The sequence below is a fragment of the Canis lupus genome, chromosome 17 (genome assembly GCF_011100685.1).
Source record: "Canis lupus familiaris isolate Mischka breed German Shepherd chromosome 17, alternate assembly UU_Cfam_GSD_1.0, whole genome shotgun sequence".
Taxonomy (NCBI): domain Eukaryota; kingdom Metazoa; phylum Chordata; class Mammalia; order Carnivora; family Canidae; genus Canis; species Canis lupus.
The window spans coordinates 5,963,380-5,987,014 of NC_049238.1; the positions used below are offsets into that span (position 1 = coordinate 5,963,380).

The 23,635-nt window shown below is 45.7% G+C and overlaps 2 protein-coding genes and 1 long non-coding RNA gene across 5 annotated transcripts in view; 2 read left to right on the top strand and 1 right to left on the bottom strand.

Moving 5' to 3' along the window:
- The first annotated feature begins 321 nt into the window (after nt 1–321).
- On the top strand, nt 322–2,748 carry ID2 (inhibitor of DNA binding 2). The gene is made up of 3 exons (XM_038560704.1): nt 322–792; nt 1,132–1,195; nt 1,984–2,748. The coding sequence occupies exons 1-2, from the start codon at nt 445–447 to the stop codon at nt 1,186–1,188; spliced, it is 405 nt and encodes a 134-aa protein (XP_038416632.1). The 5' UTR covers nt 322–444; the 3' UTR covers nt 1,189–1,195; nt 1,984–2,748.
- Nucleotides 2,749–3,659: 911 nt separating this feature from the next.
- Nucleotides 3,660–22,663, top strand: LOC119869817. Of its 2 annotated transcripts, none has more exons than XR_005372031.1 (5): nt 3,660–3,796; nt 14,244–14,339; nt 16,009–16,134; nt 16,552–16,796; nt 22,081–22,663. It is a non-coding gene; the product is annotated as an uncharacterized LOC119869817 (long non-coding RNA). The 2 variants fall into 2 exon arrangements; XR_005372032.1 differs by having other exon boundaries at nt 3,719–3,806.
- Nucleotides 18,201–23,635, bottom strand: part of KIDINS220 (kinase D interacting substrate 220) — a 104,117-nt gene continuing 98,682 nt past the window's right edge. Inside the window, exon 34 of one of the 2 annotated variants that reach the window (XM_038560720.1) lies at nt 18,201–20,002. The gene's annotated coding sequence lies outside the window, so the exon portion shown is untranslated. The remainder of the gene's footprint in view (nt 20,003–23,635) is intronic. The other variant, XM_038560719.1, reaches the window with a different exon arrangement.

Genomic DNA, 23,635 nt, shown 5'->3' on the forward strand with positions numbered 1-23,635 from the left:
CCCCGCCGGCCGCCGGCCCGCCCGCCCCCGCCCCCTCCCCTCCCCTCCCCTCCCCCTCCCCCTCCGCCTCCCCGGGCCTCCGCTCCCCTCCCGCCCCGCGCTTACTGTACTCTATTTACCACCCCAGCTGGGCTCGCGCCCGCCCCGCCCACTCCGCGGGGATTGGCTGCGAACGCGGAAGGACCGAGCGCCCGCCCCGCGCCCGCGCCCGCCAATCGGATCGCCCGCGCGGCCTGATGGACGCGCCGCCCTCCGCCAATGGGGACGCGGGGAAGCCGGATCGTGGGCCCCCGGCGAGGCCCCATAAAAGCCGCCCCGCCGGGCTCCCGGCTTCATTCTGAGCCGAGCCCGGTGCCGAGCGCAGGAAGCTCCGCAGGCGGCGGCGGCCTGAGCTCCGAGGCAGCCCGCTCCCTCCCGGTCTCTCCGTGCCCCCGCGCGGTCAGCATGAAAGCCTTCAGTCCAGTGCGGTCCGTGAGGAAAAACAGCCTTTCGGACCACGGCCTGGGCATCTCCCGGAGCAAAACCCCGGTGGACGACCCCATGAGCCTGCTGTACAACATGAACGACTGCTACTCCAAGCTCAAGGAGCTGGTGCCCAGCATCCCCCAGAACAAGAAGGTGAGCAAGATGGAAATCCTGCAGCACGTCATCGACTACATCTTGGACCTGCAGATCGCCCTGGACTCGCACCCCACGATCGTCAGCCTGCACCACCAGCGACCTGGGCAGAGCCAGGCGTCCCGGACGCCGCTGACCACCCTCAACACGGACATCAGCATCCTGTCCTTGCAGGTGAGACCTGCCCCCCCCCCCGCCACCCCCCACCCCACCCCCCAGCAGGCCCGTGGTCCAGACCGCCGCAGTCCCAGTCCGGGACTTCCAGATGAGCTAATTAACTTTTAGGGCGAAAAAAGAAAAAAAGATCTGCTATAGATTGAGTCGTGCGTGAAATTGCTGATAAGTTCTGACACGTTAATGCATCTGCCTTTGATTCTGAATTGTAGCATAAACGTGTTGAACGAAAGTTGCTGTTTTAAGTTGCTGCTCAAAAAAAGAAAGAAAAAAAAAGGACGGGGGCCGTTTCTCCTTAAGATGGTCTAACATCGCCTTTTATCCCCCTTTCTCTCGCAGGCTTCTGAATTCCCTTCTGAGTTAATGTCAAATGACAGCAAAGCGCTCTGTGGCTGAATAAATGGTGAGTGTTTTGCTCGTGCCTCCCCTTGGTAAACTGCCGCTTGGAGTGTGTGTGTTCATGTGTGTGTGTGGCTGGGGGGACTTGTGTATCTGCAAAATTTGGGGGTTTAGTCGAGGACTGTGTACTTAGTTGTGTTGCCCGTAGTACATTGTCTGGGTACCCTCCGAAGGAAGGGGCTCCCAGCTCTGGCTCCTCGAGATCACAGAGCATTCCTTCTTCTCCTTTAAAAAAGAAAAAATACCAGCCGCTTACTACGAAGGTGGCAGAGGGAAATGTGCGTCGGCTTGCTGTGCCACACGTTATGCCCTGGCTCTCCCCTGCTGCTGCTCCGGTACTACGAGGTACTAACCTCCGTCTGATTAATCTTATCACCGCAAATTCCGTAGAGCTCCTCCTTCCCCAACGCTGTAAGCCCTCCGAGGTTCGCCGGGCCAAGCGCCCCAGCCCCTGTGATGTGGGATCCGACTTCCCTATCTGTTCACTAAAGGGCTGTTTTCAATCAAATAATTGTTACAAGAAGCAGACTGGCGCCTGTGAGCAGTGCTGTTGGAGATCCAAATAGGAGATTGCGTTGGGAAGTTTTTCCCTGGAGTCTCTGCTATTTTAATGTTTAATTTTCGCTGTCGAGGCCGAGTGTGTGTGTTGCATCTGGACGCCAGGGTTTGCCCAATCTTTGAGTGTTTGGTGGTTAAATGTTCAAACTGCGGCTTCCTCCCGGCGCCAGTCTGCCCGCCTCTGCCCTTAGGTTCCATTCTCCTAAAACATGCCTCTCCCCCAATCTTTTGCAGGTGTTCGTGACTTTTCTTTTTCTTTGCACAACAACAACGAATCCACAGAATCTTTTAAGGCGCTGAACTTCTTATTTTTCGACCATTTCACAAGGAGAACAACAAGTTGAATGGACCTTTTTAAAAAAAAAATGGAAGGAAAACTAAGAATGATCATCTTCCCCAGGGTGTTCTCTGACCTGGACTGTGATATTAGTTATTTATGAAAAAGACTTTTAAATGCCCTTTCTGCAGTTGGAAGGTTTTCTTTATATACTATTCCCACCATGGGGAGCGAAAAACGTTAAAATCACAAGGAATTTCCCAATTTAAGCAGACTTTGCCTTTTTTCAAAGGTGGAGCGTGAATACCAGAAGGATCCAGTATTCAGTTACTTAAATGAAGTCTTTTGGTCAGAAATTACCTTTTTGACGCAAGCCTACTGAATGCTGTGTATATATTTATATATAAATATATATATATATGGAGTGAAACCTTGTGAACTCTTTAATTAGAGTTTTCTTGTATAGTGGCAGAGATGTGTATTTCTGCATACAAAGTGTAATGATGTACTTATTCATGCTAAACTTTTTATAAAAGTTTAGTTGTAAACTTAACCCTTTTATACAAAATAAATCGTGTGTTTATTGAATGGTGATTGCCTGCTTTATTTCAGAGGACCAGTGCTTTGATTTTTATTCTGCTATGTTATAACTGAACCCAAATAAATACAAGTTCAAATTTATGTAGACTGTATAAGATTATAATAAACATGTCTGAAGTCAATACCTTGAATCCTGAATGGTTTTTAAGATCTCTTTCTCTCTCTCGCCTCCCTTAATTTAACCCTTTCTGCATCCCTTGACCACCTCCTCAGCCTTAGAACTTCTATGCAGGCAAACTGCTTATCAGATGCGCGGTCGGTGGCGCACACTTGGGGGCAAAGGGCTGCTGCTAGCGTTTCAGGAGGGCTGGCCCGGCTGGGAGGGCTGTAAACAGAAGTTTCTCTTAAGTCCTGCAGGGAAATACTAGTTCTGTGCCTTGGGAGGGGGGGCTGAGTTTTAAACCAAGAAACTGCTGCGGCAGTGACTCCTAGGTCATCCAAAATAACTGCAGAGTCTGGAAGGACTACTTGGCCTGAGTAGGTGCTGAGACCCTTTTGGAGTGTATGACACTGCTTGTCAACCAGAAGGAGTATGTCCTCCACGGTTCGGGACAGGATTTCAAAGATGCAGGGCAAGGGCTGAAGAGACCCCTGGGTGTTCCCGAGTGCTCCGTGGGGATTACAGCTGTGCTGTGGCCCTGAGCCGGCCGGTACCTCCTCCACCTGTAGCTCACCGGAGAGGAGACAGGGCTTGGGCGGAGCCCACTTTCCAAGACAGGTGGCTGTGAAGTCGCCCTTCACCCTTGACTGCACCCGGACTGACTGCCCAGGGAAGGGACAGAGGGAGGCAGAGGGGGCAGGCCTTTCAGGTCTCGGGGAGCAGGAGCAGCGCTCTCCACTGTGGCCCTCACCTGGCGGCTTTGGGACCCCGCTTCCAGACGCGCCCTGAACGTGGGTGCGTGTTTAAAATGCACACGTGTGCACGTACCCCCAACCGGGAAGCCCCCTTCCTTGGGTGGGAGGTTCTGGAAGGCTGGTCCGAGGTGGATGGGAACCCGAGAAGGAAGGTGGGGAGGGCGGGCGGGTGGGGATGGGCGACTCACCTGGGGCCACTTTCTCAGGCCCAGCCCAGCAGGTGTTTGGGTGGCGCCACCTCGTCTGCCCTGGCGGCGGTGGCGCTTCCGGCCCTGACACGGAATCCGTCGCGGGGAGCGGGGAGCGCGGGGCCAGGTGCGGCCGGGTGAGCACGTGCTGGGTCCGGGCCGTCGTTGTTGTTGATAATCATACCGCCGGGGACGCCGCTGTGGCCGCCGCACCTGGGCGGGGCGGGGCGGGCGGGTCATCCCGGGGAGGCCGCCTTCAGACCTGCCCGCCGAGGTCTGGCCACCTGTCGCGTGTCCCCGGCGGCGCGCAGGGATGGGGGAGGGGAAGCGAGGACGGGCCCTGCCCCCCCCCGCCCCCCCCCGTCCTTTCCGACGCCCCCAGGCTCTGCTCGCCCCGCGGCGGCCCGACCCCGACGGGGGCCTCCTGCAGGGGCTCGCGGGCTGCCCGGGGGAGGCGGGGCGCGCGGGGCGGGGCGGGGCGGGGCGGGCCCTTGGTGCACCTGCGCGGCCTCGGGAGCGGGGCCCTGGCGGCGCGGACGGCGACCGGGGCAGCGGCGGCTTTCGGAGCGGACTCGGCGGCGGGGCTCGCGGCGCCTGGGCTCCGGCCGGTGGAGGCCGGGCGCCACCTGCTGGGCGCCGCGAGGACGGCGGCCCGGGAGCGGGGTCCTGGGGCGCGGGCCCCGAGGGGCGGGCGGCGGAGCCTCAGCCGGGGACAGCCCCTAGAGAGGGACTATTCGTGGAAGGTTGCCTCTCTGGCTTGTGTAAGTGGTTTCCACGCGTGGATCTTATTCCCTCTCTGCTACTTCAGAGCTCAGACGGGGTCCCCTTTCGCAAACTAGCGTCTACTGCCGATGGATTTTTTTTGATCAAAGTGCCAGACATGATGACCCCCAGGCCCAGAGACATGATAACTGGGTGGTGGAGGAAAACGAATTGTGAAGTCAAATGAAAGCCAAAGAGTTTTCCCTTCTCTTTTCCTTAAGTTTTTCTTTTTTTGCAATTTTATTTTTCCTGAAATGGCTCAATAACATTAACCAGGACCTCCAGTGCTGCAGTAAAGGAATAGGGGGTGAGAGAAAGGGCAACTTTGTCTTTTTTTTTTTTAATTGTATTTATTTATTCATGACAGAGAGAGAGAGAGAGAGAGAGACGCAGAGGGAGAGGCAGGTTCCATTCAGGGAGCCCAGTGTAGGACTCGATCCCAGGACCCTGGGATCACCACCTGAGCCGAAGGCAGACACTCAACTACTGAGCCCCCCAGGCGTCCCAGCATCCTTGTCTTATCTGAGATCCTTTTTTTTTTTTCTGTTTTAAGATTTTATTTATTCATTCATGAGAGAGGGAGGCAGAGACACAGGCAGAGGGAGAAGCAGGCTCCATGCAGGGAGCCCAACGCAGGACTTGATCCTGGGTCCCCAGGACCACATCCAGTCGGAAGGCAGGTGCCAAGCCGCTCAGCCACACAGGGATCCCCTTATTCGAGATCTTAATATGTCAGACTTTCTCCATTATGCATGACCTGCCTCTGGGATTTTGTTGTAATATATAGTCTTGATCAGTTTTAGGAAGAACCCTTTGTTAGGTGTTTTTGCTTTGGGGAGATTTTGAATCACAATTTGGGAGCAAATTTGGTAAAATATTTTATTCTATTCATTGATACTGTTTTTCTCTAGTTTTCTTAGTTAGTTTATTACACTGACCTCTGGTGTGAACGAGCCTTGCAATTCTGAATAAGTCCTAAGTAGGTATGAACATGAGGTATGATCACTTTTTATAGATACTGTTGGATTCTATTAGCTAATATTTTACTTGGAATTTTTGAGAATAAAATAGAGCCTGTGGTTTCTTTTCTTGTGCTATTCTTATCTGGTTTTGGAATCAAGGTCACGTGAACCTCAAACAATTAATGTACAGGTCAGTTTACATTTAATTTTAGTTCTCAAAGCCATGGATAAATCCTCGAAGGTAGGCAAACATGTGGTCTCTCCATTCTATAGAACCTGGACTCACAGACATGAAGAGAGTGACCAAGGGCACACCACAGTCAGTAGACAGACTGGGCCCAGTGTTTCACTTGAATGGTGAAGGGGCTTCTGAGGACAAAGATGTAGAAGTTAACAGGAAAGAGCATTCTTGTCCATAAGACCCTGTTTCATGGAGCTTTTGTTGTGGTTCAAGGATAATTACTTATGGGGCTTTCCACATTGTGAGTGGCAGCTCCAGGACCATCCAAATCCCTGTGGCCTGGCTCACCACACACCCTTCCAATTTCTGACACCCTCTGCTGCTGGAAAGGTGCCTCCAGGTCCCGAGCATCTTTCTGGGTGATGGTTCTGCTAAGGTTTTGAATGTCTGATTCCTCATAAAGATCATCTGAGACAGAGACAGAATTGTCAAGAAGCCTAACAGGTATTTTGTTCAGTGCCCAGTGCTGACGTAGGCACTTAGAGGAGCACCCTCCACAGGTGCCCAGGGCGATGAGGGCAGGGGGTGCGTCTAGGGAGGACACACGCTGAGCGAGCTGAACATCAGAACCTGATTGGGGGTGGGCACCTCCTGAGGGAAGCTGCCAAAACCAGCATGGTGGCATGGAGCCAACAGGGAACTGGAGAGAAGGCTTCACTCCCATGTGAAGCAGGACGTTGGAAGTGAGACACCTCTCTCTCTCTCTCTCTCTCTCTCTCTCTCTCTCTCTCTCTCGATCCCTCTCTCTCTCTTGATCTCTCTCTCAGGCCTGCAATCTAAGTTAAAGTGTAGACCAAAGAGAAAATTATCCCTCATCCAGGACCATCATGGGGAAGCCCATATGTCCACAGGAGCTCCAGAGGGGAAAGAAACATCTCCCTTGAAAATTCACAGCCACAGGTCTGCCCTCCTGGGGAATGGAGACAGAAATATATACTGCCCCGTTCATTTGAGAAATTCTAATCATTGAGAAATTCTAATGCGGATAAATTAACATAAAAAATTATTCCTGGTGAGTGATACCCCTAGGGTGTTTGGCAGGAGCAAATGCAAAACTTCTCCAGAGTGAGCCCTCAATACCGACCACACAAAATTGTCATATTCAATGGCTTGCTGAAAGTAGGTTTACAATAAAACATTTTAGAACCTACTGAAACCAATTTCCAAGTGAAAGAAAGAATCAGCAGATAAAATGAAGAGAAAGATTAGAAACCAAAGAGCTGTAGGCTCTAAGGTAAGAGTAACTAAAATGATGTGAGAAAAGAAATCAAAGAACTAATTAAAAACAAGAAAATCACAAGGTACAGTCACTGAAATTGAAAACTCAATGGAAGGTTCAAACCCAGATTAAAAACTACTGGAGCATTTCTAGATGCTAACAATAAACAGTCTGAAAAGGAAATTAAGGAAAAAATTCCAGGGGCACCTGGCTGACTTAGTTGGTGGGGTAGAGGATGTGTGACTTGATCTCAGGGTGGTGAGTTCAATCCCCACATTAGGGGGTGGAGCTGACTTTTACAAAAGTAAAAATAAGAAAATTATTCCATTTAAAACAACATCACAATGAATAAAATGCTTACGAATTGATTTAGCCAACTAAGTGAAAGACTTGTACACTGAAAACTGCAAAATGTTGCAGAAAGAAATTGAAGAATACATAAATAAACAGAAAAACCTCCCACGTTCATGAACTGGAGATTTTAATACTTTTAAAATTGCAATCCTACCCAGGGTAATCTACAGATTCAGTGCAATCCCTGTGAAAATCCCAATGACGTTTTCTGCAGAACTAGAAAAATTCATCCTAAAATTTATATGGAATCTAAGGGACCCTGAATAGCAAAAATGATCTTGAAAAAGAAGAACAAAGTTGGAGAACTCACAGTTCCTGGCTTCAAAGCTTACTATAAAGCTATGGCAATCAAAGCAGTGTGGTACTAGTATAAGGACAAACATATTGACCAATGGAATAGACTAGAGAACCCAGAAATAAACCCTCACATATGTGGTCTAATGATTTTCAACAAGGATGCCAAGACCATTCAATAGAGAAGGGACAGTCTTTTCAACAAACTGGAGATCCACATGCAAAAGAACGAAGTCAGACCCTTCTCTAACACCATATACAAAAATTAACTCAAAATGCATCCAAGACCTACACATAATGGCTAAAACTATAAAAGTCTTAGAAGAAAACATATGGCATAAGCTTCACGACATCGGAATTGGCAATGATTTCTTGGATATGACACCAAAGGCACAGGCAACAAAAATAAAAATAGACAAGTTGGACTCCGTGAAAATTTACAACTGTGCCTCACTGGACACCATCAAAAGGGTAGAAAGGCAAGCCACAGAATGCAAGAAAGTCTTTGCAGATCGTAGATCCGATAAGGGATTAATAGCCAGCATATGTGGAGGGCTCCTGAAACTCAGCAACAAAAAACCAAACAACCCAATTTAAAAATAGACAAAGGACTTGAATAAATATTTCTCCAAAGAAGATATGTGAAAGCCAATAAAACATGAAAAGACGATCAGCATCACCAATCATTAGAGAAATGCAAATCCAAACCATAACGGCATTTCTACTATCAAAAAACAAATCAGAAAATAACAAGCGAACAAGCATTAGGAGGATGAGGAGCAGTTGGTACTCTTGTGCACTGTTAGTGAGAATGTAAAATAATATAACCGTGATGGAAAACAGTATGGCATTGCCTCAAAAAGATTAAAAAATAGAATTATCATATGTCCCAGCAACTCCACCTCTGACTATAGATCCAAAAGAATTGAGGCAGGATCCCAAAGAGATATTTTATGTCTATATTCATGGTAGCATTGTTCACAATAGCTAAAACATGGAAGCAACCCGTGTGTCCATCAACAGATGAGTGGATAAGCCACATGTGGTATACACATACAATGAAATATTACCCTTAAGAAGGAAGGAAATTCCAACATCTGCTATAAGATGAACCTTGACAACATGATGCTAAGTGAAATAAGTCAGTTATAGAAAAACAAGTACCATGTGATTCCATGTATATGTGGTCCTTAGAGTGTCAAAATCACAGAATTGGAAAGTACAGACGTGGGTACCAGGGGAAGGGGTATAAAGTTTCAGTTTTACAAGATGAAAGAGTTCTGGAGATGGACGGTGGTGATGGTTGCACAACAGCATGAATGTACTTAATACCATTGAATCATACACTTTGAAATGATTAAGATGGTAAATTTTTATGTTACGTGTATTTTGCCACAGGAAAAAGAAATTTTAAGCTGCTAGAGAGAGAATTACTGAACTGGGAGATGGATCTGGGGAGATAACCCAAAATACAGCACAGAGAGATAAAGATAACACAGAGATCAAATAAAGGTAGGACACAGAAGATGGAACTGGAAAGTCCAACACATAAGGCAGACTTTACTGAGGGTTGTGACAACAGAGGGGAGGGCGTGACAGCAAACCAGCAACTTGAACATTAGACACCTCTAATTATCAGACAAGCCTCCAGTCAAGCTAACGTGCCACACATACATATGTCCTAAAAATCTAAAAGAACATGTCCAACCACACGAGAGAAAGGTTTCACAGGTAAAGTAACAAGATGGCCTTTACATACACAAGTAGGTGGTCCATTTCATTCATAGCAAGATAAGTATAAATGGAAACTACACCAGATAACCAGTTCTCACCAAGCAGATGGACAGAAGACTAAAAGTGACCATACATTCTGTTGACCAGACCTGGGGGGGGACCAGACCTAGGGGGTGGAATCTTGTCCATCATTCATGATAAAATGGAACGACCCCTATGCAGAAGAATTGGACACCAGCTACCAAAATCATGTATGCATTTACTCTTTCACCCAGCTGTCCCAACCAAGGAATCTATCCCAAAGTTACCTTTGCAAAATACGAAATAATCTGTGCTCTCAGTTAATAGATTTGGCATTATTTTTAATAGCAAATGATTGGAAACAGCTTAAATGTCCATCAGTAGGAGCTGGAAATCTATAGTACCTCCATGATGCTGCACTGTGAAGAGGAAGAGCTCTTCTCTATACACTGACGTGAGCTTTCCAGGTATGAGTCGAGTGGAGAGAGCATAGTGCAGGGCAGTGTGTGTAACAGGCTAACTTCTGTGTCAGAGGGAAGGTATAGGGGCACCTGGGTGGCTCAGTCGGTTAAGCATCCGACTCTTGATTTTGGCTCAGGGAGTGATCTAAGGGTCTTGAGATCAAGCCCCATGTCAGGCTCTGTGCTGAACATGGAGCCTGTTTGGAATTCTCTCTCTCCCTCTCCCTCTGCCCCTCCTTCCCTGTTCATACTCTTTTTTTTCTCTCTCTCTCTCTAAAAAGAAGAAGGAGAAGGAGAAAGAAGAAGAAGGAGAAGGAGAAAGAGAAGAATATACACATAGAGATTCATATATGTTTATATTTATAGAGAAATAAAATGGGAGGATAAACCAAAAACCAATTGAAATGGTTATTTTTTTAAAGATTTTATTTATTTATTCATAAAAGACACACACACACACACACACACACACACACAGAGGGCGGGGGGGTGGGGAGAGAGGCAGAGACACAGGCAGAGGGAGAAGCAGGCTCCATGCAGGGAGCCCGAGGTGGGACTCCATCCCAGGACTCTAGGATCGTGCCCTGGGCCAAAGGCAGGCGCTAAACCACTGATCCACCCAGGGATTCCCTGAAATGGTTATTGATGGAGGAGGGATAGAACAAGGGAGAAATGTGATGTCTCCTAATATATAGTTTTGACTATAATGTATTTTTTTAATTAAAGAAAAAAGCAATATATAAAAATTTTAAAATAATGGAACACATGAATCTAATTGTATCTCAGGTTGGTGATGTACCCATACCAAGCAAAGAATTATACCAGCTGACTGTAGAACACAGTAGTTTTACTCGACGTGCCCAGTGGAGATGTTCTAAGGGTGACAAGATCTGCAAAGAAATCAGTCATAAAGTTTATTTAGTTGTCATATTGTCAGTAATAATATTGATGCTGTTATTTCTAAACAGATACATAGACATTGTAAGGTAAGCAAGGAAATAATTATGCTTAATGGTATCAGGGACCAAGATTTTCAGGGTAAGAGAAATTAGTTACAAGTAAAAGTTAACAAAGAAAAAGCCCAAAAATCTTATCTCTGAACTGTAATTATCAATTGAAACTCACTTTTTCTCTTAAAAAATTTTTTTAATGTTCCACTGCAAATGCCAAGAAGCAATGATGACTTAGCAGTAATAAGCACCCCCTTCCACTAGTTTGTGTTCTCCAATACCATCAACTCCCAGACACAAGCAGAGCTCTTTGGAGAAATGGCTGATTCCCAGTCTAGGACAGGAAGTACAAATAAAAACAAAAAATTAAGAGGAGACAAAAATAAAATAAAACTTTTTGGGTCCCAGGGTAAGCTTCCAGAACACTGACTCATTTAAAAAATTGATAATTGGAAATAAAAGGTAACTGTCCTGAGGCACCTGGGTAGCTCAGTCAGTTAAGTGTCCAACTCTTGACTTCAACTCAGGTCATAACCTCAGAGTCATGAGATAGAGCCACATGTCAGGCTCATTCTCTGGGCATGGAGCCTGGTTAGGATTCTCTCTCTCTCTCTCTCTCTCTCTCCCTCTCTCAGTAAAAAAATAAAATAGTTTTTGTCCTGCCTTCCCAGTATGAGCTGTATGTCAGATAACCAGAAGAGAAAGACAAAATTAGCAACCCACCATTCTGCAGTCCCTAACATCACAATGAACGAAAAGACTGCAATGTGTGATAACGAATGTGGCTGCTGAGGCAGGCAGTGGTGATTGATGTTTAGCAAAATCATTACGTGAAAAATTGATGGGGGACTTTATAGTGACATGATCAGGCTGTTTATAAGGAAATGCTTACTTGAACCTCTGAGTCGGTCACTACAAATCCAGACAAAGGACCGTGAGATGCGCCCTGGCGTGCTACCATCAGAAGTACACAGCATCCCTCGTGAAATATTTTTAGGAAAACTTTTTTTTCAATGACCCAGTTTGAAATAACATAAAGCCTCTAGATCTAACTTCTTGCCTGTGGGAAACAGGGGAGAGCAGGTGAAATGGGAAACTGTCAGAAGTCCAGGATGGAGGCTTCCTCAGAACAACTGACCCAGCTTTGTGAACACATGGGTGGCATTAAAGTCGGGCACCTGGGGAGGAGAGGGGTGGGGGTTGGGGAAAGCTACCCTTGACTACAACTTGAGAAATATAACAGTCAAGTGTCATGAATAGGTCTTGTTCAGCTTCCCAAACTCTAAGCAGGCAATTGTTTTAGACAGTGGGAGACATCTGAACGAACACTAGGCATCAGAATTAGTTGTTGATGTGATGTTACCTAGGATCATGGCCCTGCCTTTTAAGATGCATCCTGAAGTATTTACAGGCAAGGTGACATGACATCTGAGAATTGCTCTAAAATACTCCAGAAAAAAAGGAAAAGAGAGCAAGTCAGATGAGACAAGCACAGCAGAACGCTGCTAGTGTCACAGCTGAGTGACGGGCACAGGACTGCACTCTGTATTTGGAAACTCTCACCATTGGTATGTTAGAGAGATGTTCTTTTCTCCAAAGGCTCTGGCCTCCTCCCATGTTGCTTGGCATCCTGTCCCTCCGTCCAGGTTTACCTTGACCTGTAGCATGGCTGGACTCTCCTTCCTCACCCGGCTCAGCTGCCTTTGCCCCCGCTGAGAGGAGACACCGCTCTGTGTGCCCAGGGATCTGTCATCTGTCATGCGTCCCACCAGCAGGCAGCAAAGAAAATCTCTACGAGGAGGCCCAGAAATGTCTTCCTGTTCTGTCTCCTCCCCACTGCTGTGAGCAGAGGAGAGCAGTCTGTATTTCCACATATATGACTGATTATATGAAGTAAGCTTCCACCTAGAGACAATGCCGTAAGACGTATTTTACACAGGCTTCTAAATGAGTTCCATTGGTTCTGGAAGTAAGTTCTTAAAAACTCACACATTCCTTCAAACTTTCATGTCTCAAAAAATCCTCCAGAAGCACTGCAAGCAAGGAACAAGGAAAGGCCATACTTAATGTTCTAATTTTATCAGAATTTGCCAAAGCCTACCAGGGGAAAAAAAATATATTCCAAAAATGCTAACTGAAACGTTAATCCCCTAAAGTAAAATATTTAAAGGAGAAAAAAAAAATCTCAAACTTAAATTTCACCCATGCTGGTTGAGTCAATCAAATTTAAAAATTTCTTGACTGAAAAAAAAAAATTTCTTGACTGGGAAAGACACTTCTGAACAAGTTTGTCAAGCCCTGGTTTTGCGGCTGACGATGACTCCTGAGAATCATCCCAAAACACTATGTACCCTATGATCCCTGCAAACTCCATTTGATGAAGAAGCAATTGCAAATCACATGGGGACAAGGTATACACAGAAGGACGTGTCCTGCTAATTCTCCCCCGTGTTCTACTGTCTATGAGAACAAACACTCCATCCTCATAAGCTGCTCTTGCTAAAACATGGAGACACTTCTTTTCAGAGATCCATCTCCTATGTGTCGAAGGGGTCACATCTGTTAATCTACTTATTCTACAAACATTTATCAGATGCCATTGACGTACCAGACATTGTTTAGGCACTGCAGACACAGCAAACCAAACAGACAAGGGTCCCTGCCCTGGGGGAGCCCGAGTTCCAGCAGTGAGACAGAGGTCATGTATAGGTAAATTCTATCATACGTGAGGGTGGCAAATGCTATGAAGAAAAATAAGTAAGGAAAGTCCAGAGGGGCTGCAAGGTGAGCCAGGGATTGAGTTACTGTCTCTGGGCTCCAAGTCCACCCCCTCCCCCACCACCACTCTGTGATTTGGACACTCTGCAGAAGGGTAGCCTCTGGGTTAGGATGGCCAGTCTGGGCGAGGGAGGGCAACTGCAGGCCTGATGCAGCAGGACTGGAGCTGCTGCTGGGACTCCCAGGAGCCACACCCAACACCCCTGCACCCAGCTCCCTGCAGCAGCTCCTGGACCCTCTTGGTGGCTTCTCAACACCCAGAGGGAGAGACGGCTGTCCCAACTCCTCTCCTAGATTCCAGCACCAGCCAGCAGCATCTGCTCCTCCTGGGATCTGGGGCCCAGGGCACCTTCCTGTGCCTCAAAGACCCCCACACCAGTGAGTGGCACCCCCTCCTCAGAGCTTCTGACAGTTGATAACTCCAACCTCCCACTTTGTGTCCTCAGCCCAAGGGTGGAAATGTGCCCTGCAATAACCACCTCTGTGAGACCTGAGAGTTCTTTTTTCGCCTTTTCAGTTACCTAGTTAGTACCTGATACCTAGTTAATAGTTTTATTCTCTCTGCTGAAGTTTGGGCCTGGACCTTGACCGATACACTGGACTCTTCAACCCTGTGTCCTCTCCTGTTTGACGTGAAATACGCAGTGCTCAGAGGAGGGACACCACAAGCTCACCAGTCTTGGATTTAAGTCTTGGACTTAAAATAGAATTTTAGTCATGTATTAGTTCTGTATTGCTGCACAACAGGGTACCCCCAAAATTCAGTATCTTAAGATAAATATTTATTACCTTGTACAGCTTAGGAGGGTCAGGAATCAGGTGTGGCTTACTTGGGTGGTTCTGGCTCAAGGCTTCACCATGCTGGGGGATCAGCTTCAGACTCACGTGGTTGAGGTAAGTCTCTGTTCCTCACTGGCTGTTTTGGCCAAAGGTCTTTCAGTTCTTTAACACATGGGCTTCTCCATAGGGCTGCTCCCGACATGGCAGCCAGCTTCCCCCAGAGTGAGACAGAGAGAATGTCAGAAGTGATATACCACCACGGTGGGTCACACAGACCAACTCTGGTACAATGGGAGGGACTACGAGGGTGTACGGTGTAGGGTGGGGGTGCCAGGAGTGGGCGATTCCTGACGCCATCTTGGAAGTTGGCTACACAGGCTCTTTTTACTAGAAGCTTTGGACTTTGGGGTGAGATAGGATCAGAGCCAGCCTAGGTATCCCGAATCCTGTGCTGCTGGTAAAAATCAAGGGACTTTTGGACCTGGGCAGGAGCTATAATCCATAGGTCCTACAAGTGGGAAATGGCTAACTCCATACTGCAGGCACCATTTTAGAAGCTCTTTGGAAACATTTGGTGGAAATGGCAGGGATAATTTTGGCTGTGTGACTCCTCCAGGCGTATCTTGCTTTGTCACTAAAACTCTCAATTTAGGAATTATGCTGGCATTTTCTCCAGCTGCTGAGATGTCTAGATGTCAATGGTTTCTATGTGTCTTCTTTAGTTATAGCCAATATATTTCAAACTTATTAACCAGACGACAATTAAGTTGGCTTTTAAAACCTAAGGGGAAATAGCATATTAAGTAACCACGCATCGTAGAACTTCATAACTCACTAGATCATTTTCCTTTTCCCAAATATTACTCCCAGTTGATTAAATACCTGGTCATAAATAGAACCTTTAACTGAGGAGAATCATATTTCCACTTCCACAGTGACGAGGATCATCGTGGCAAATCTGAGAGATGAGATACATAGACCTAAACTCATACTGTTAAATGTCTTGGGCTTGAAATGATTCTTCTACACATACATGGAATGGCAAGGTGTAACAGCCCAGGATAAAATCCAAGAGTCCTTCCCTCTGCTTGCCCTGCCCAGCTGGAATATATATGCAGCCTGTCTTGGAGGAAATATTTTAATTACCGGAAATAACATACACAATCGATAGTGTTCTTGGGTCCCACCATAGCAAGTGACACCCTTCAAGTAGTTAAGTAGATATAAAGATCGAAGTTCTGGAAATGTTGAAAGTGGCTCTTGGGCCATTTCCACACATTTATACATAGGACGGTGGTAGCTCTGGTGTAGCATCTACAGAGATAAAGATAGGAGACTTGAATCCTAAATGTTATGTTGATATGCAATCTGAAAATAGTATATATTGAAGATTTTTTATACGCTTCCACATTTTCTGTGTAAGGCCTTTACATTCTTAGTTATAGGCAAAGGCCCAAGTTCTCTGAGATTCCATAGCCAAATCATCAGTGAAATAGAAGGAAAGGGGGGGGAAAAAAAAAGAAACAAACCTTTTGCTGGAAGCCATATGCAAGAGAGAGATGGTGACAGTGTCTGAAAAGAAAGCCATTTCTATTTTTTACATCTTTTTCCACTATAGTAAGGGTGTAAATTTTAACTGACATTTTCCAACTAAGTGAAAATCATCCTAGGGGGGACAAGTGGACACCCTTGCACACCAAATGTACGTGGAAGGCTTCAGTGGTGAGGGAACGTCTCCTACTTGTTTTCAAATATTTTCAACCAAACCTGTTCTCTGCCACAGGCTAACCTGGTGGAAGCCTCGTGGAGCACAGAGCTGATGTCAGGCCCACGGGAGAGCAGTGGGCAGCGAGCGCTTCAGCCTCCTACCGCCAGGCCCTGACCAGCTGTCAGCACCAGCAGAAGCAAGGTGACGGATCCTTTCAGCTCCAGCGTGCTATCTGGAATCCTCCTGCCCTGGAAGTAGATCGGTCCTCTGAGATCAGGCTGGGATGCAGCCAGCATACAGCAGAGCTATTTGTCCACCTGTCTTCTGCCTTGATGGTATCACAGCAGAGTATTTCCCTTCCTGACCCGCACAGCAATCTGTGGTAGTTTTTTTGTATTTTCCAGAAAGGCTGCAAAAATATTTCTGATCCCACATGCTCTTCTAGAACCTTGCCACTCCAACAGCATGGGGTGGAGTCTGTCTCCTGCCCTGGAACCTGGGCTGGCCATTGTGAATGCAATGGAAGGGATGCTCTGTGAATTCCAAGGCTAGTTCATAAAAGCTCATACAACTTGCCCTAGTTTTCTCTCACCCTCTCTCTCTTTTTCTCTCCCTCAGACTCAGGACATTCACCCTTGGTATGTAGCTGTCATTTTGTGAGGAAGCCCAAGATGCAGAGAGAGACCACGTGTAGGTGTTGCCAGCAACAGCTGCCATCTCGGCTGACACTACACCTGTCACCCACTAGACACATGGAGTGAGAAAACCCTTGAGAGGCCTCCAGACACTCCCACCATCTGACCACAACTGCACGCAAGATCCTGAGTGAGAACACCTGGCGAAGTCCAGTCAACCCCAGAACTGTAAGAAAAATTATATATATATATATATATATATATATATATATATATATATATAGCAATATATATATAATAGCATAGCATAAAGTCGTTGTTTATGCCATCCAGTTTGGGGTGATTTCCTACACAGCAATTGGTAACCTGCACATGAGCTGAAAAAATAAGACATTATGCTGTTTAAGAAGGGTAAGCTTGGGGCCCCTGGTAGCTCAGTCGGTTAAGGGTCTAACTCTTGGTTTCAGCTCAGGTCATGATACTGGGGTCGTGAGATCAGGCCTTGTGTTGGGCTCTGAGCTCTGTGAGAAGTCTGCTAAAGTTTCTCTCTCCTTCTCCCTTCACCCTCCCTATGCTTGCACATGCACACTCTCTCAAATAAGTAAATAAATCTTTTTTTTTTTTTAAAAAGGATAATCTTAAAATATCTTGTTCATGTAATCTCCTGCAAGGACTTTGAAAAACCATGTATCTGCCCACACCTTTTTAAGTTGCTTTCTACAATTTTTGTTATACCTTTAAATGGCTGCAAAATAAAATTTCACACAAAATCATGACATCATTCTCTTAAGTACATCCACTAGAATATCCACACAATTTGATAGCTATGATCACCCATGTTTAAAACACAAGAACCTGGGCAGCCCGCGTGGCTCAGTGGTTTAGTGTTGCCTTTGGCCCAGGGTGTGACCCTGTAGACCTGGGATCGAGTCCCACATCAGGCTCCCTGCATGGAGCCTGCTTCTCCCTTTGCCTGTGTCTCTGCCTCTCTCTCTCTCTCTCTCTGTATCTCGTATGAATAAATAAATAAAATCTTAAAAAATAATAAAATAATAAAATACAAGAACCTTGGGCACCTGGGTGGCTCAGTCGGTTAAGTGTCTGCCTTGGGATCAGGCCATGATCTCAGGGTCCTGGGATCGAGCCCCGCGTTGATCTCCCTGTTCAGCAGGGAGTCTGCTTCTCCTTCTCCCCCTCCCCCAGTTCATGCTCTCTCTCTTTCTCTCTCTCTCTCTCAAATAAATAAATAAAATATTTAAAAAATAAAATACAAGAACCATTTCTCCTTTTGGAGTCAGAAATTTCACATTGTTCCTTTTTTTCCTTGACCTGGTGTTACTAGTCCAAGTCCCTCACAAAGTTTCATTCTGTGTTTGCATTTGAAAATCATTTCTCATCCTATTGTGCCTTTCTGCAAAAAGAATACATGCATGCACGTACATATCGAAATTATAAGTGTTTTTGTTTCCAGTTATCACAAAACATTCCTCAATGCTTAAAAATTTTTATACACATTAAGATAATATTTTACAGAAAATAACATGGGTAAAAACTGTTTTTCAGTTATTTTAAGTATCCACAGATGAATATTACTATTGTATAGAATGAGCCAGAGTTCAACATGAATTTTAATCCCTGTTTGTATTTGTATAGATTTAAGTGCCAAGAAATCTCACTCACATAAAGAAGTAGATGGAGTTGGAAGCAGTTTTGATAGAGCAATGTCATTGATTCTTTCAACCTCGTCCAAGTCACATGCTAAAAATTGCACAGCAATTCAGTCTCAAAGTTTATTTTTAGTGTTCTATACCATGACAACTCGGTCACATCCAGCTTCCATTTTATTGGTGGCAAAGAACTGGAAATCACTTGGCTTGAATGTTTCCTGGGGAAATGTTCTGGAGACTGACAGGAGGAGGAGAGGGCTTTAGAGGGCGATGGGAACTTCAGCCAGCCTTCAGTTCCTCTAGGAGGTGGAACCCTCTAGGGGGTTCCACATTTCACCTCTGCCTCTAGGGGGTGACCCTGGGCTTCCTGGGCCATGAGGGCCTCGCCAACTCTCTTCTCTGCAGGGGCCCCCTGGCAAACATGGGCTACAGTGTGTGTCTCTGCTTTCCAGACTCCTTGTCCTTGTGGGTCGACATGTCTGGATGGAGAGGATAGAGCTGCATGTGATCCTTCTCCCCCCATTCTTAACTGGTACCGAAGTCACTACTTAACAGAAAGTGGAGTTCTTAGACTTACCCACACCAATGTCTTACACTCTAGAGCCTAGGGTGGAAATCATTTACACAGGAACAGCATGATTTTTTGAACATGCTCAGTGACAGATTTTCTATATTGAAATTTCTGGAAGTCATTTGGATGAAATGCCTCAATTAAGCAAGGCTCATTACAGGATGTTCTATGGAATACTGTCCTACACCAGGCTCAAGGGAAACAGAGTTTGGGGTAGGATTTGATCGGAAGAGATCGCACACCATTCTATCTCCTTGGAGTTTTGAAACATACATTGAAAGTTTTAATAAATTCTGTAACAAAGAAACCCATTTGACTGGATTTTCTAAGCCCATCAGACCACGAATCCAGACTGTCCTCACATAACCAGTCTTCCCCAAACATCCGAGGTAAAGGCTAAAGTCCGTGACAAATTTGGTGACAGATTTTGGTTAGAAATTGTTCAGCTGGGTCCTGGTGTGGAGAAGCCAAAAGACCCCATTCCACCCTTCACTTTGCAAGGCATCCTGTGGCTCTTCAGCATGTGTGCATGACGGGATCGATGGGCTTTTGACCTCCAGTTTGAACCATCCCACAGATGGCAGAGAGACAAAGCAGTGTGCTCTTTATTTGTGATTTTGACATGTGTGCTTTGGGGGATACTGGGAATGTTGTAATTTTCCAGAGCAAACTTTGACATTTTGTTTCTGGGTCACAGAGAAAGCACTACCTCTCATCACCAATTACTGTTTTCCTCAAATCCATGCTATTTTTGTCCAGTTTCCTTTGAAATACCAGAACAAATGCTAAGCCTTTGGTTTTTCCTCTTGTCATTCAAATGAATGGTACAGATTTTTTTGGGGGGTGGGGTGGGGAGTCTTACCTTGGGTTCAAGTTGTCCTTCAGAACACATGAGTGGCTCTCAAAAGCCAACTCTTCTCCCAGCACTTGCCTCGTTGCTAGAATCACAGCTCTTACTTCTTTCATGACAGTGTCACCAACTGTTTACTTGGATGATCATCGATATCTGTACCTTGTTTAATTTTCAGGGTCACACTCTCGCTTTTGATATCATTTGTGTCCAATCAAATCTCCTTTTATGTATTTACAGTTTACATGAGAAACTGACTTCACGTGGTCATTGATGCTCTTCACTCCAGCTAATGGTCATTTCTTTTTAGGCCAGTGCGTCGTAATGCAGTCCTCTGTTAAGGCTGCTAGAACAAGATCAGTTTAGACAATGTTGAGATTAATGCTGTTGCAAGTTGAAACAAGTTGTGACATGCTGGGAAACACTCTGAGTCCGATTTTTTAATTTACAAATGAAGGGTGTTAGACTCAAATCTTTTCAGGTCTCTTTGGAGAACTTTATGCTTCTGTATGTTGCTAAGCTCAGGACTCTTCTATTTCCTTAAGTAATATGATAGCATTTTTAATCACCTATCATTCATTAAATTCATCTAAAATGTTTGAGATCCAATTACTTTTCAATTTACTGCAACTCCTTCAGCAAAAAATTCTGTTTACTCGCTACACACCAAGTTCCAGTTTGACTCTCGTCCCCATACCTTGCATGTGTGGTGGCTGCATGCATAAGGGCACAAATAACACTCCCTGGGCTTGTGAAAAGTTTCTAAGCAAGCTTTAAGGGAAATCCCAGACAACTGCATTTCAATAGGATATTGTGCCAAGAACATACAGCACCGAGCACATGAGGAAGAGAAGAGCACACACCTGAGCATGGATGAAGTGAGGATAAACCCACAAAATAAGGATCCTCTGTGAATTTAGTTTTCTGAAGATCTTTGTAATACTCAGGAAAATCTAGGTAAGAGGGCAACTTTACCTTAGAAATCAATTTGCACAGGAGTAAATTGGGGCCATAACTTATTTGAAGAGTCTTGAGCATCCCTGGAAGGTCACTATAATTGGATACCTGGCGTGGCCAGAGAGGCATCACCACTGTTCAGCAGGAAATGATGAACGCCGTGATTTGGGAGCTCTGTCAATATTTGTGTGCAGTCAATGAAGAAGGGAAGAAGTAGAAGGCAAGTGACGGTGGGGGCTAGTTTCAAGGTGAAGACACCCTAAAGCGACAATTCTGGAGAGACATTACAGAGGACAGCTAAGAGTTTGGTTATAGATGGGACGAGAGGATGGGAGAGACAGGAGGCAAAGATAACTCGCTTTCTGAGCCTGAGTAAGGACATCATTATGGCACCAATGACCAGGACAAAAACACAGAAGGGAGAGTTGGTTTGGGGGAACAGTTTTGAGGTCAGTGTTAGACCAGGACAGGAGATGACTGCCCACATCCAGGTGGTGTCCCGTCGGTGCTGGAGGAAGGGGAGGTCTGGAGTTCTGGGGCTTTCTGTGCACATACACGATTTCCTGGCCATACCCATTGCAAGGCCAATGCCTTGGGTCACAGTTATTTTTTTCCTTACATCATTCCAAAATGAAAGGTCCCAATTTTGGTCTGTTTCCAAACAGCAATTTCTTGTGCTGTCACTCACTGTTGACACTTGCTCCCAGCTCCAGATACCTTTGTTAAGATTTCATGATGGTCACAGCACTCTAGACACAGATGTACCCCAGGGAGGTTCAGAGATCTAATAAACCTAGGAGAGTCTCTTCTGTTTGCACTATTCTCCTGATTACAAAAATGCATGTTTCTTCTAGAAATAACTCAAACCCAGAAATTTGTACATAAAAAGCCCAAACTCTTGCACCTGTATACCAGGAGACATGTGAAACACATTTGTACAAACACTGTGATAAAAATTAGAAACAACCCAATATCCAATAAGGTAAATAGGGAAGTTACAAATATTTATGTCATAGAATACTATTTTGAATGACGATTAACGACTCATAACTATGTACAGCAGTATGGCTAAATCTCAGTGTTCAATGAAAAGGGCACGTCAAGGGTAAATACAAAGTATGATTTTATTTATATGAGATCAAAATAGTCACACATAAGCAAATCACATACATAAATACTATGAGTGATATTATTTGTATGAGATCAAAAGCAGGCAAAATTGTTCCAGGAGAGAGACACAAGTGGTAATGTCATAAAGCTAAGCAAGGAGAGGATAGTTCAAGCAAGGGAATGGTACTTTTGGGGTACTTCCAGAAGAGACACACACAAGGTGCCTAAGATATTGGCAGTTTCTATTTCTTAACCTTGCTGTGGTTACATTGATATTTGCTTTATTATTGTGGCACAATAAGAAAAAATATATATATATATAATAAAATATATGTATATATTTGATCTTTGACCCAGGTTCCTGACAGAGCTCCTGAATCCCCTGGAATTTCCTGGGGCGGAGGCATAACTTGCCTTAGATGACTCTTAGTGAGTTCCTGGATGGCTTCAGGATGCAGCCCTTCACCACAAAGACCAAGCCACGATTAGAAGCGTGAAACTTTCAGCCCCATCCCCCATCCTCCAGGGAGGCACAAGGGGATACTTCTGGAAGATTCAGTGGCTGCTTTGAAGTTTGAATAGTGCCTCCAGGTCCTGGAGGGAAGATCACCTTGTTTCCAGTGATAAGGGACCACCTGCAAGAGGGGTCCTGATGGGTGAGTGGGTCCAGGGTGAGCCGCTAATTCTTGACCTAACGCTAAGGCTGAGTCTGGCTGGAGCCCACACGCTGCGACCTGGCCTTCCCTGTTCTCTGCCAGGCCTATCACTCAAGCCCCGCCACTCAGTTCTGGGTTCCTTCACCAGTGATGGATTGGCCAGCCAACCCCTAATTCAGTGACGGGCTCAAAGCAGCTATCTGGCAAGGTGAAATTTTATTTTTTCAAAAAAGATTGATTGATTGATTGATTGATTGATTGATTTAAAGCAAGCAAGCAAGAAGGGAGGTGTAGAGGGAAAGGGAGAAAGAGACTCCCAGCTGAGCAGGGAGCCCAGCACAGGACTCGATCCCAGGACCCTGGGATCATGACCCGAGACAAAGGCAGATGCTTAACCTACGGAGCCACCCAGGTACCCAAGGTGAAATTTTAATACACACACATTGCATACACATGCAAGCGCGCACACACACACAACCAGTTTCGACATTTCAACTTGGTCATTTATACCAAATGAATAGAGTTCAGTTCAGGAGATCCTATCAATGAGGACAAAGTAGCCAGACAGGGACTCATTCTGAGATACTCGAGGATTTGCAGGTGTGGGATGACCTGATGGACTTCACTGCCAGGCATCAAAGCTGCTGAGTTCCAGGGAACAGCACCGAGGCAGCATGTGAGAGCTTCTATGGGAAACCTGAGAATCATTCAGCTGAGTGTGAGGACTCGGATGGGTTTATTGCTCTCCACTAACATTTTCTCTGACAAGGGAATATGGAAAACGGAAGCACTGCAGACCCGTGCAGCGCCCAGGGAGGCATACTGGGGTAAGAGAGGTAGGCAATGTGGTGTTTCATGGGAAAATCAGGAAATCTGGAGGCAGAAAACTCAGGTTGGTGCTTTTGTTCTGTTTACTTGCTGGATGATCCTGGGGGTGGGGCGTCGGGGATGGGATGGGCCTCCAACCCTGTAATCTTCAGTTTTCTCAAAAACAAAGATAATACTATTAACGCCAGCATTTTAGGGAACAGTTATAAATATATAATGCACGTAAATTTATGCAAAAGTTACAACTTCCTGCATTGCAGTCTCTGCATCTATAAGGTAGAGATGATAACAGGATCTACTTTATCGGTGGGTTAGAATGTAATGTTAGCCCATGTGAACTACTTACAACAGTATCTGGCTCAAGTAAGCACTCACATTATTAGGCAGACAATTATATAAAGCTGGGCTGTCCCCTGACCACCATCTCA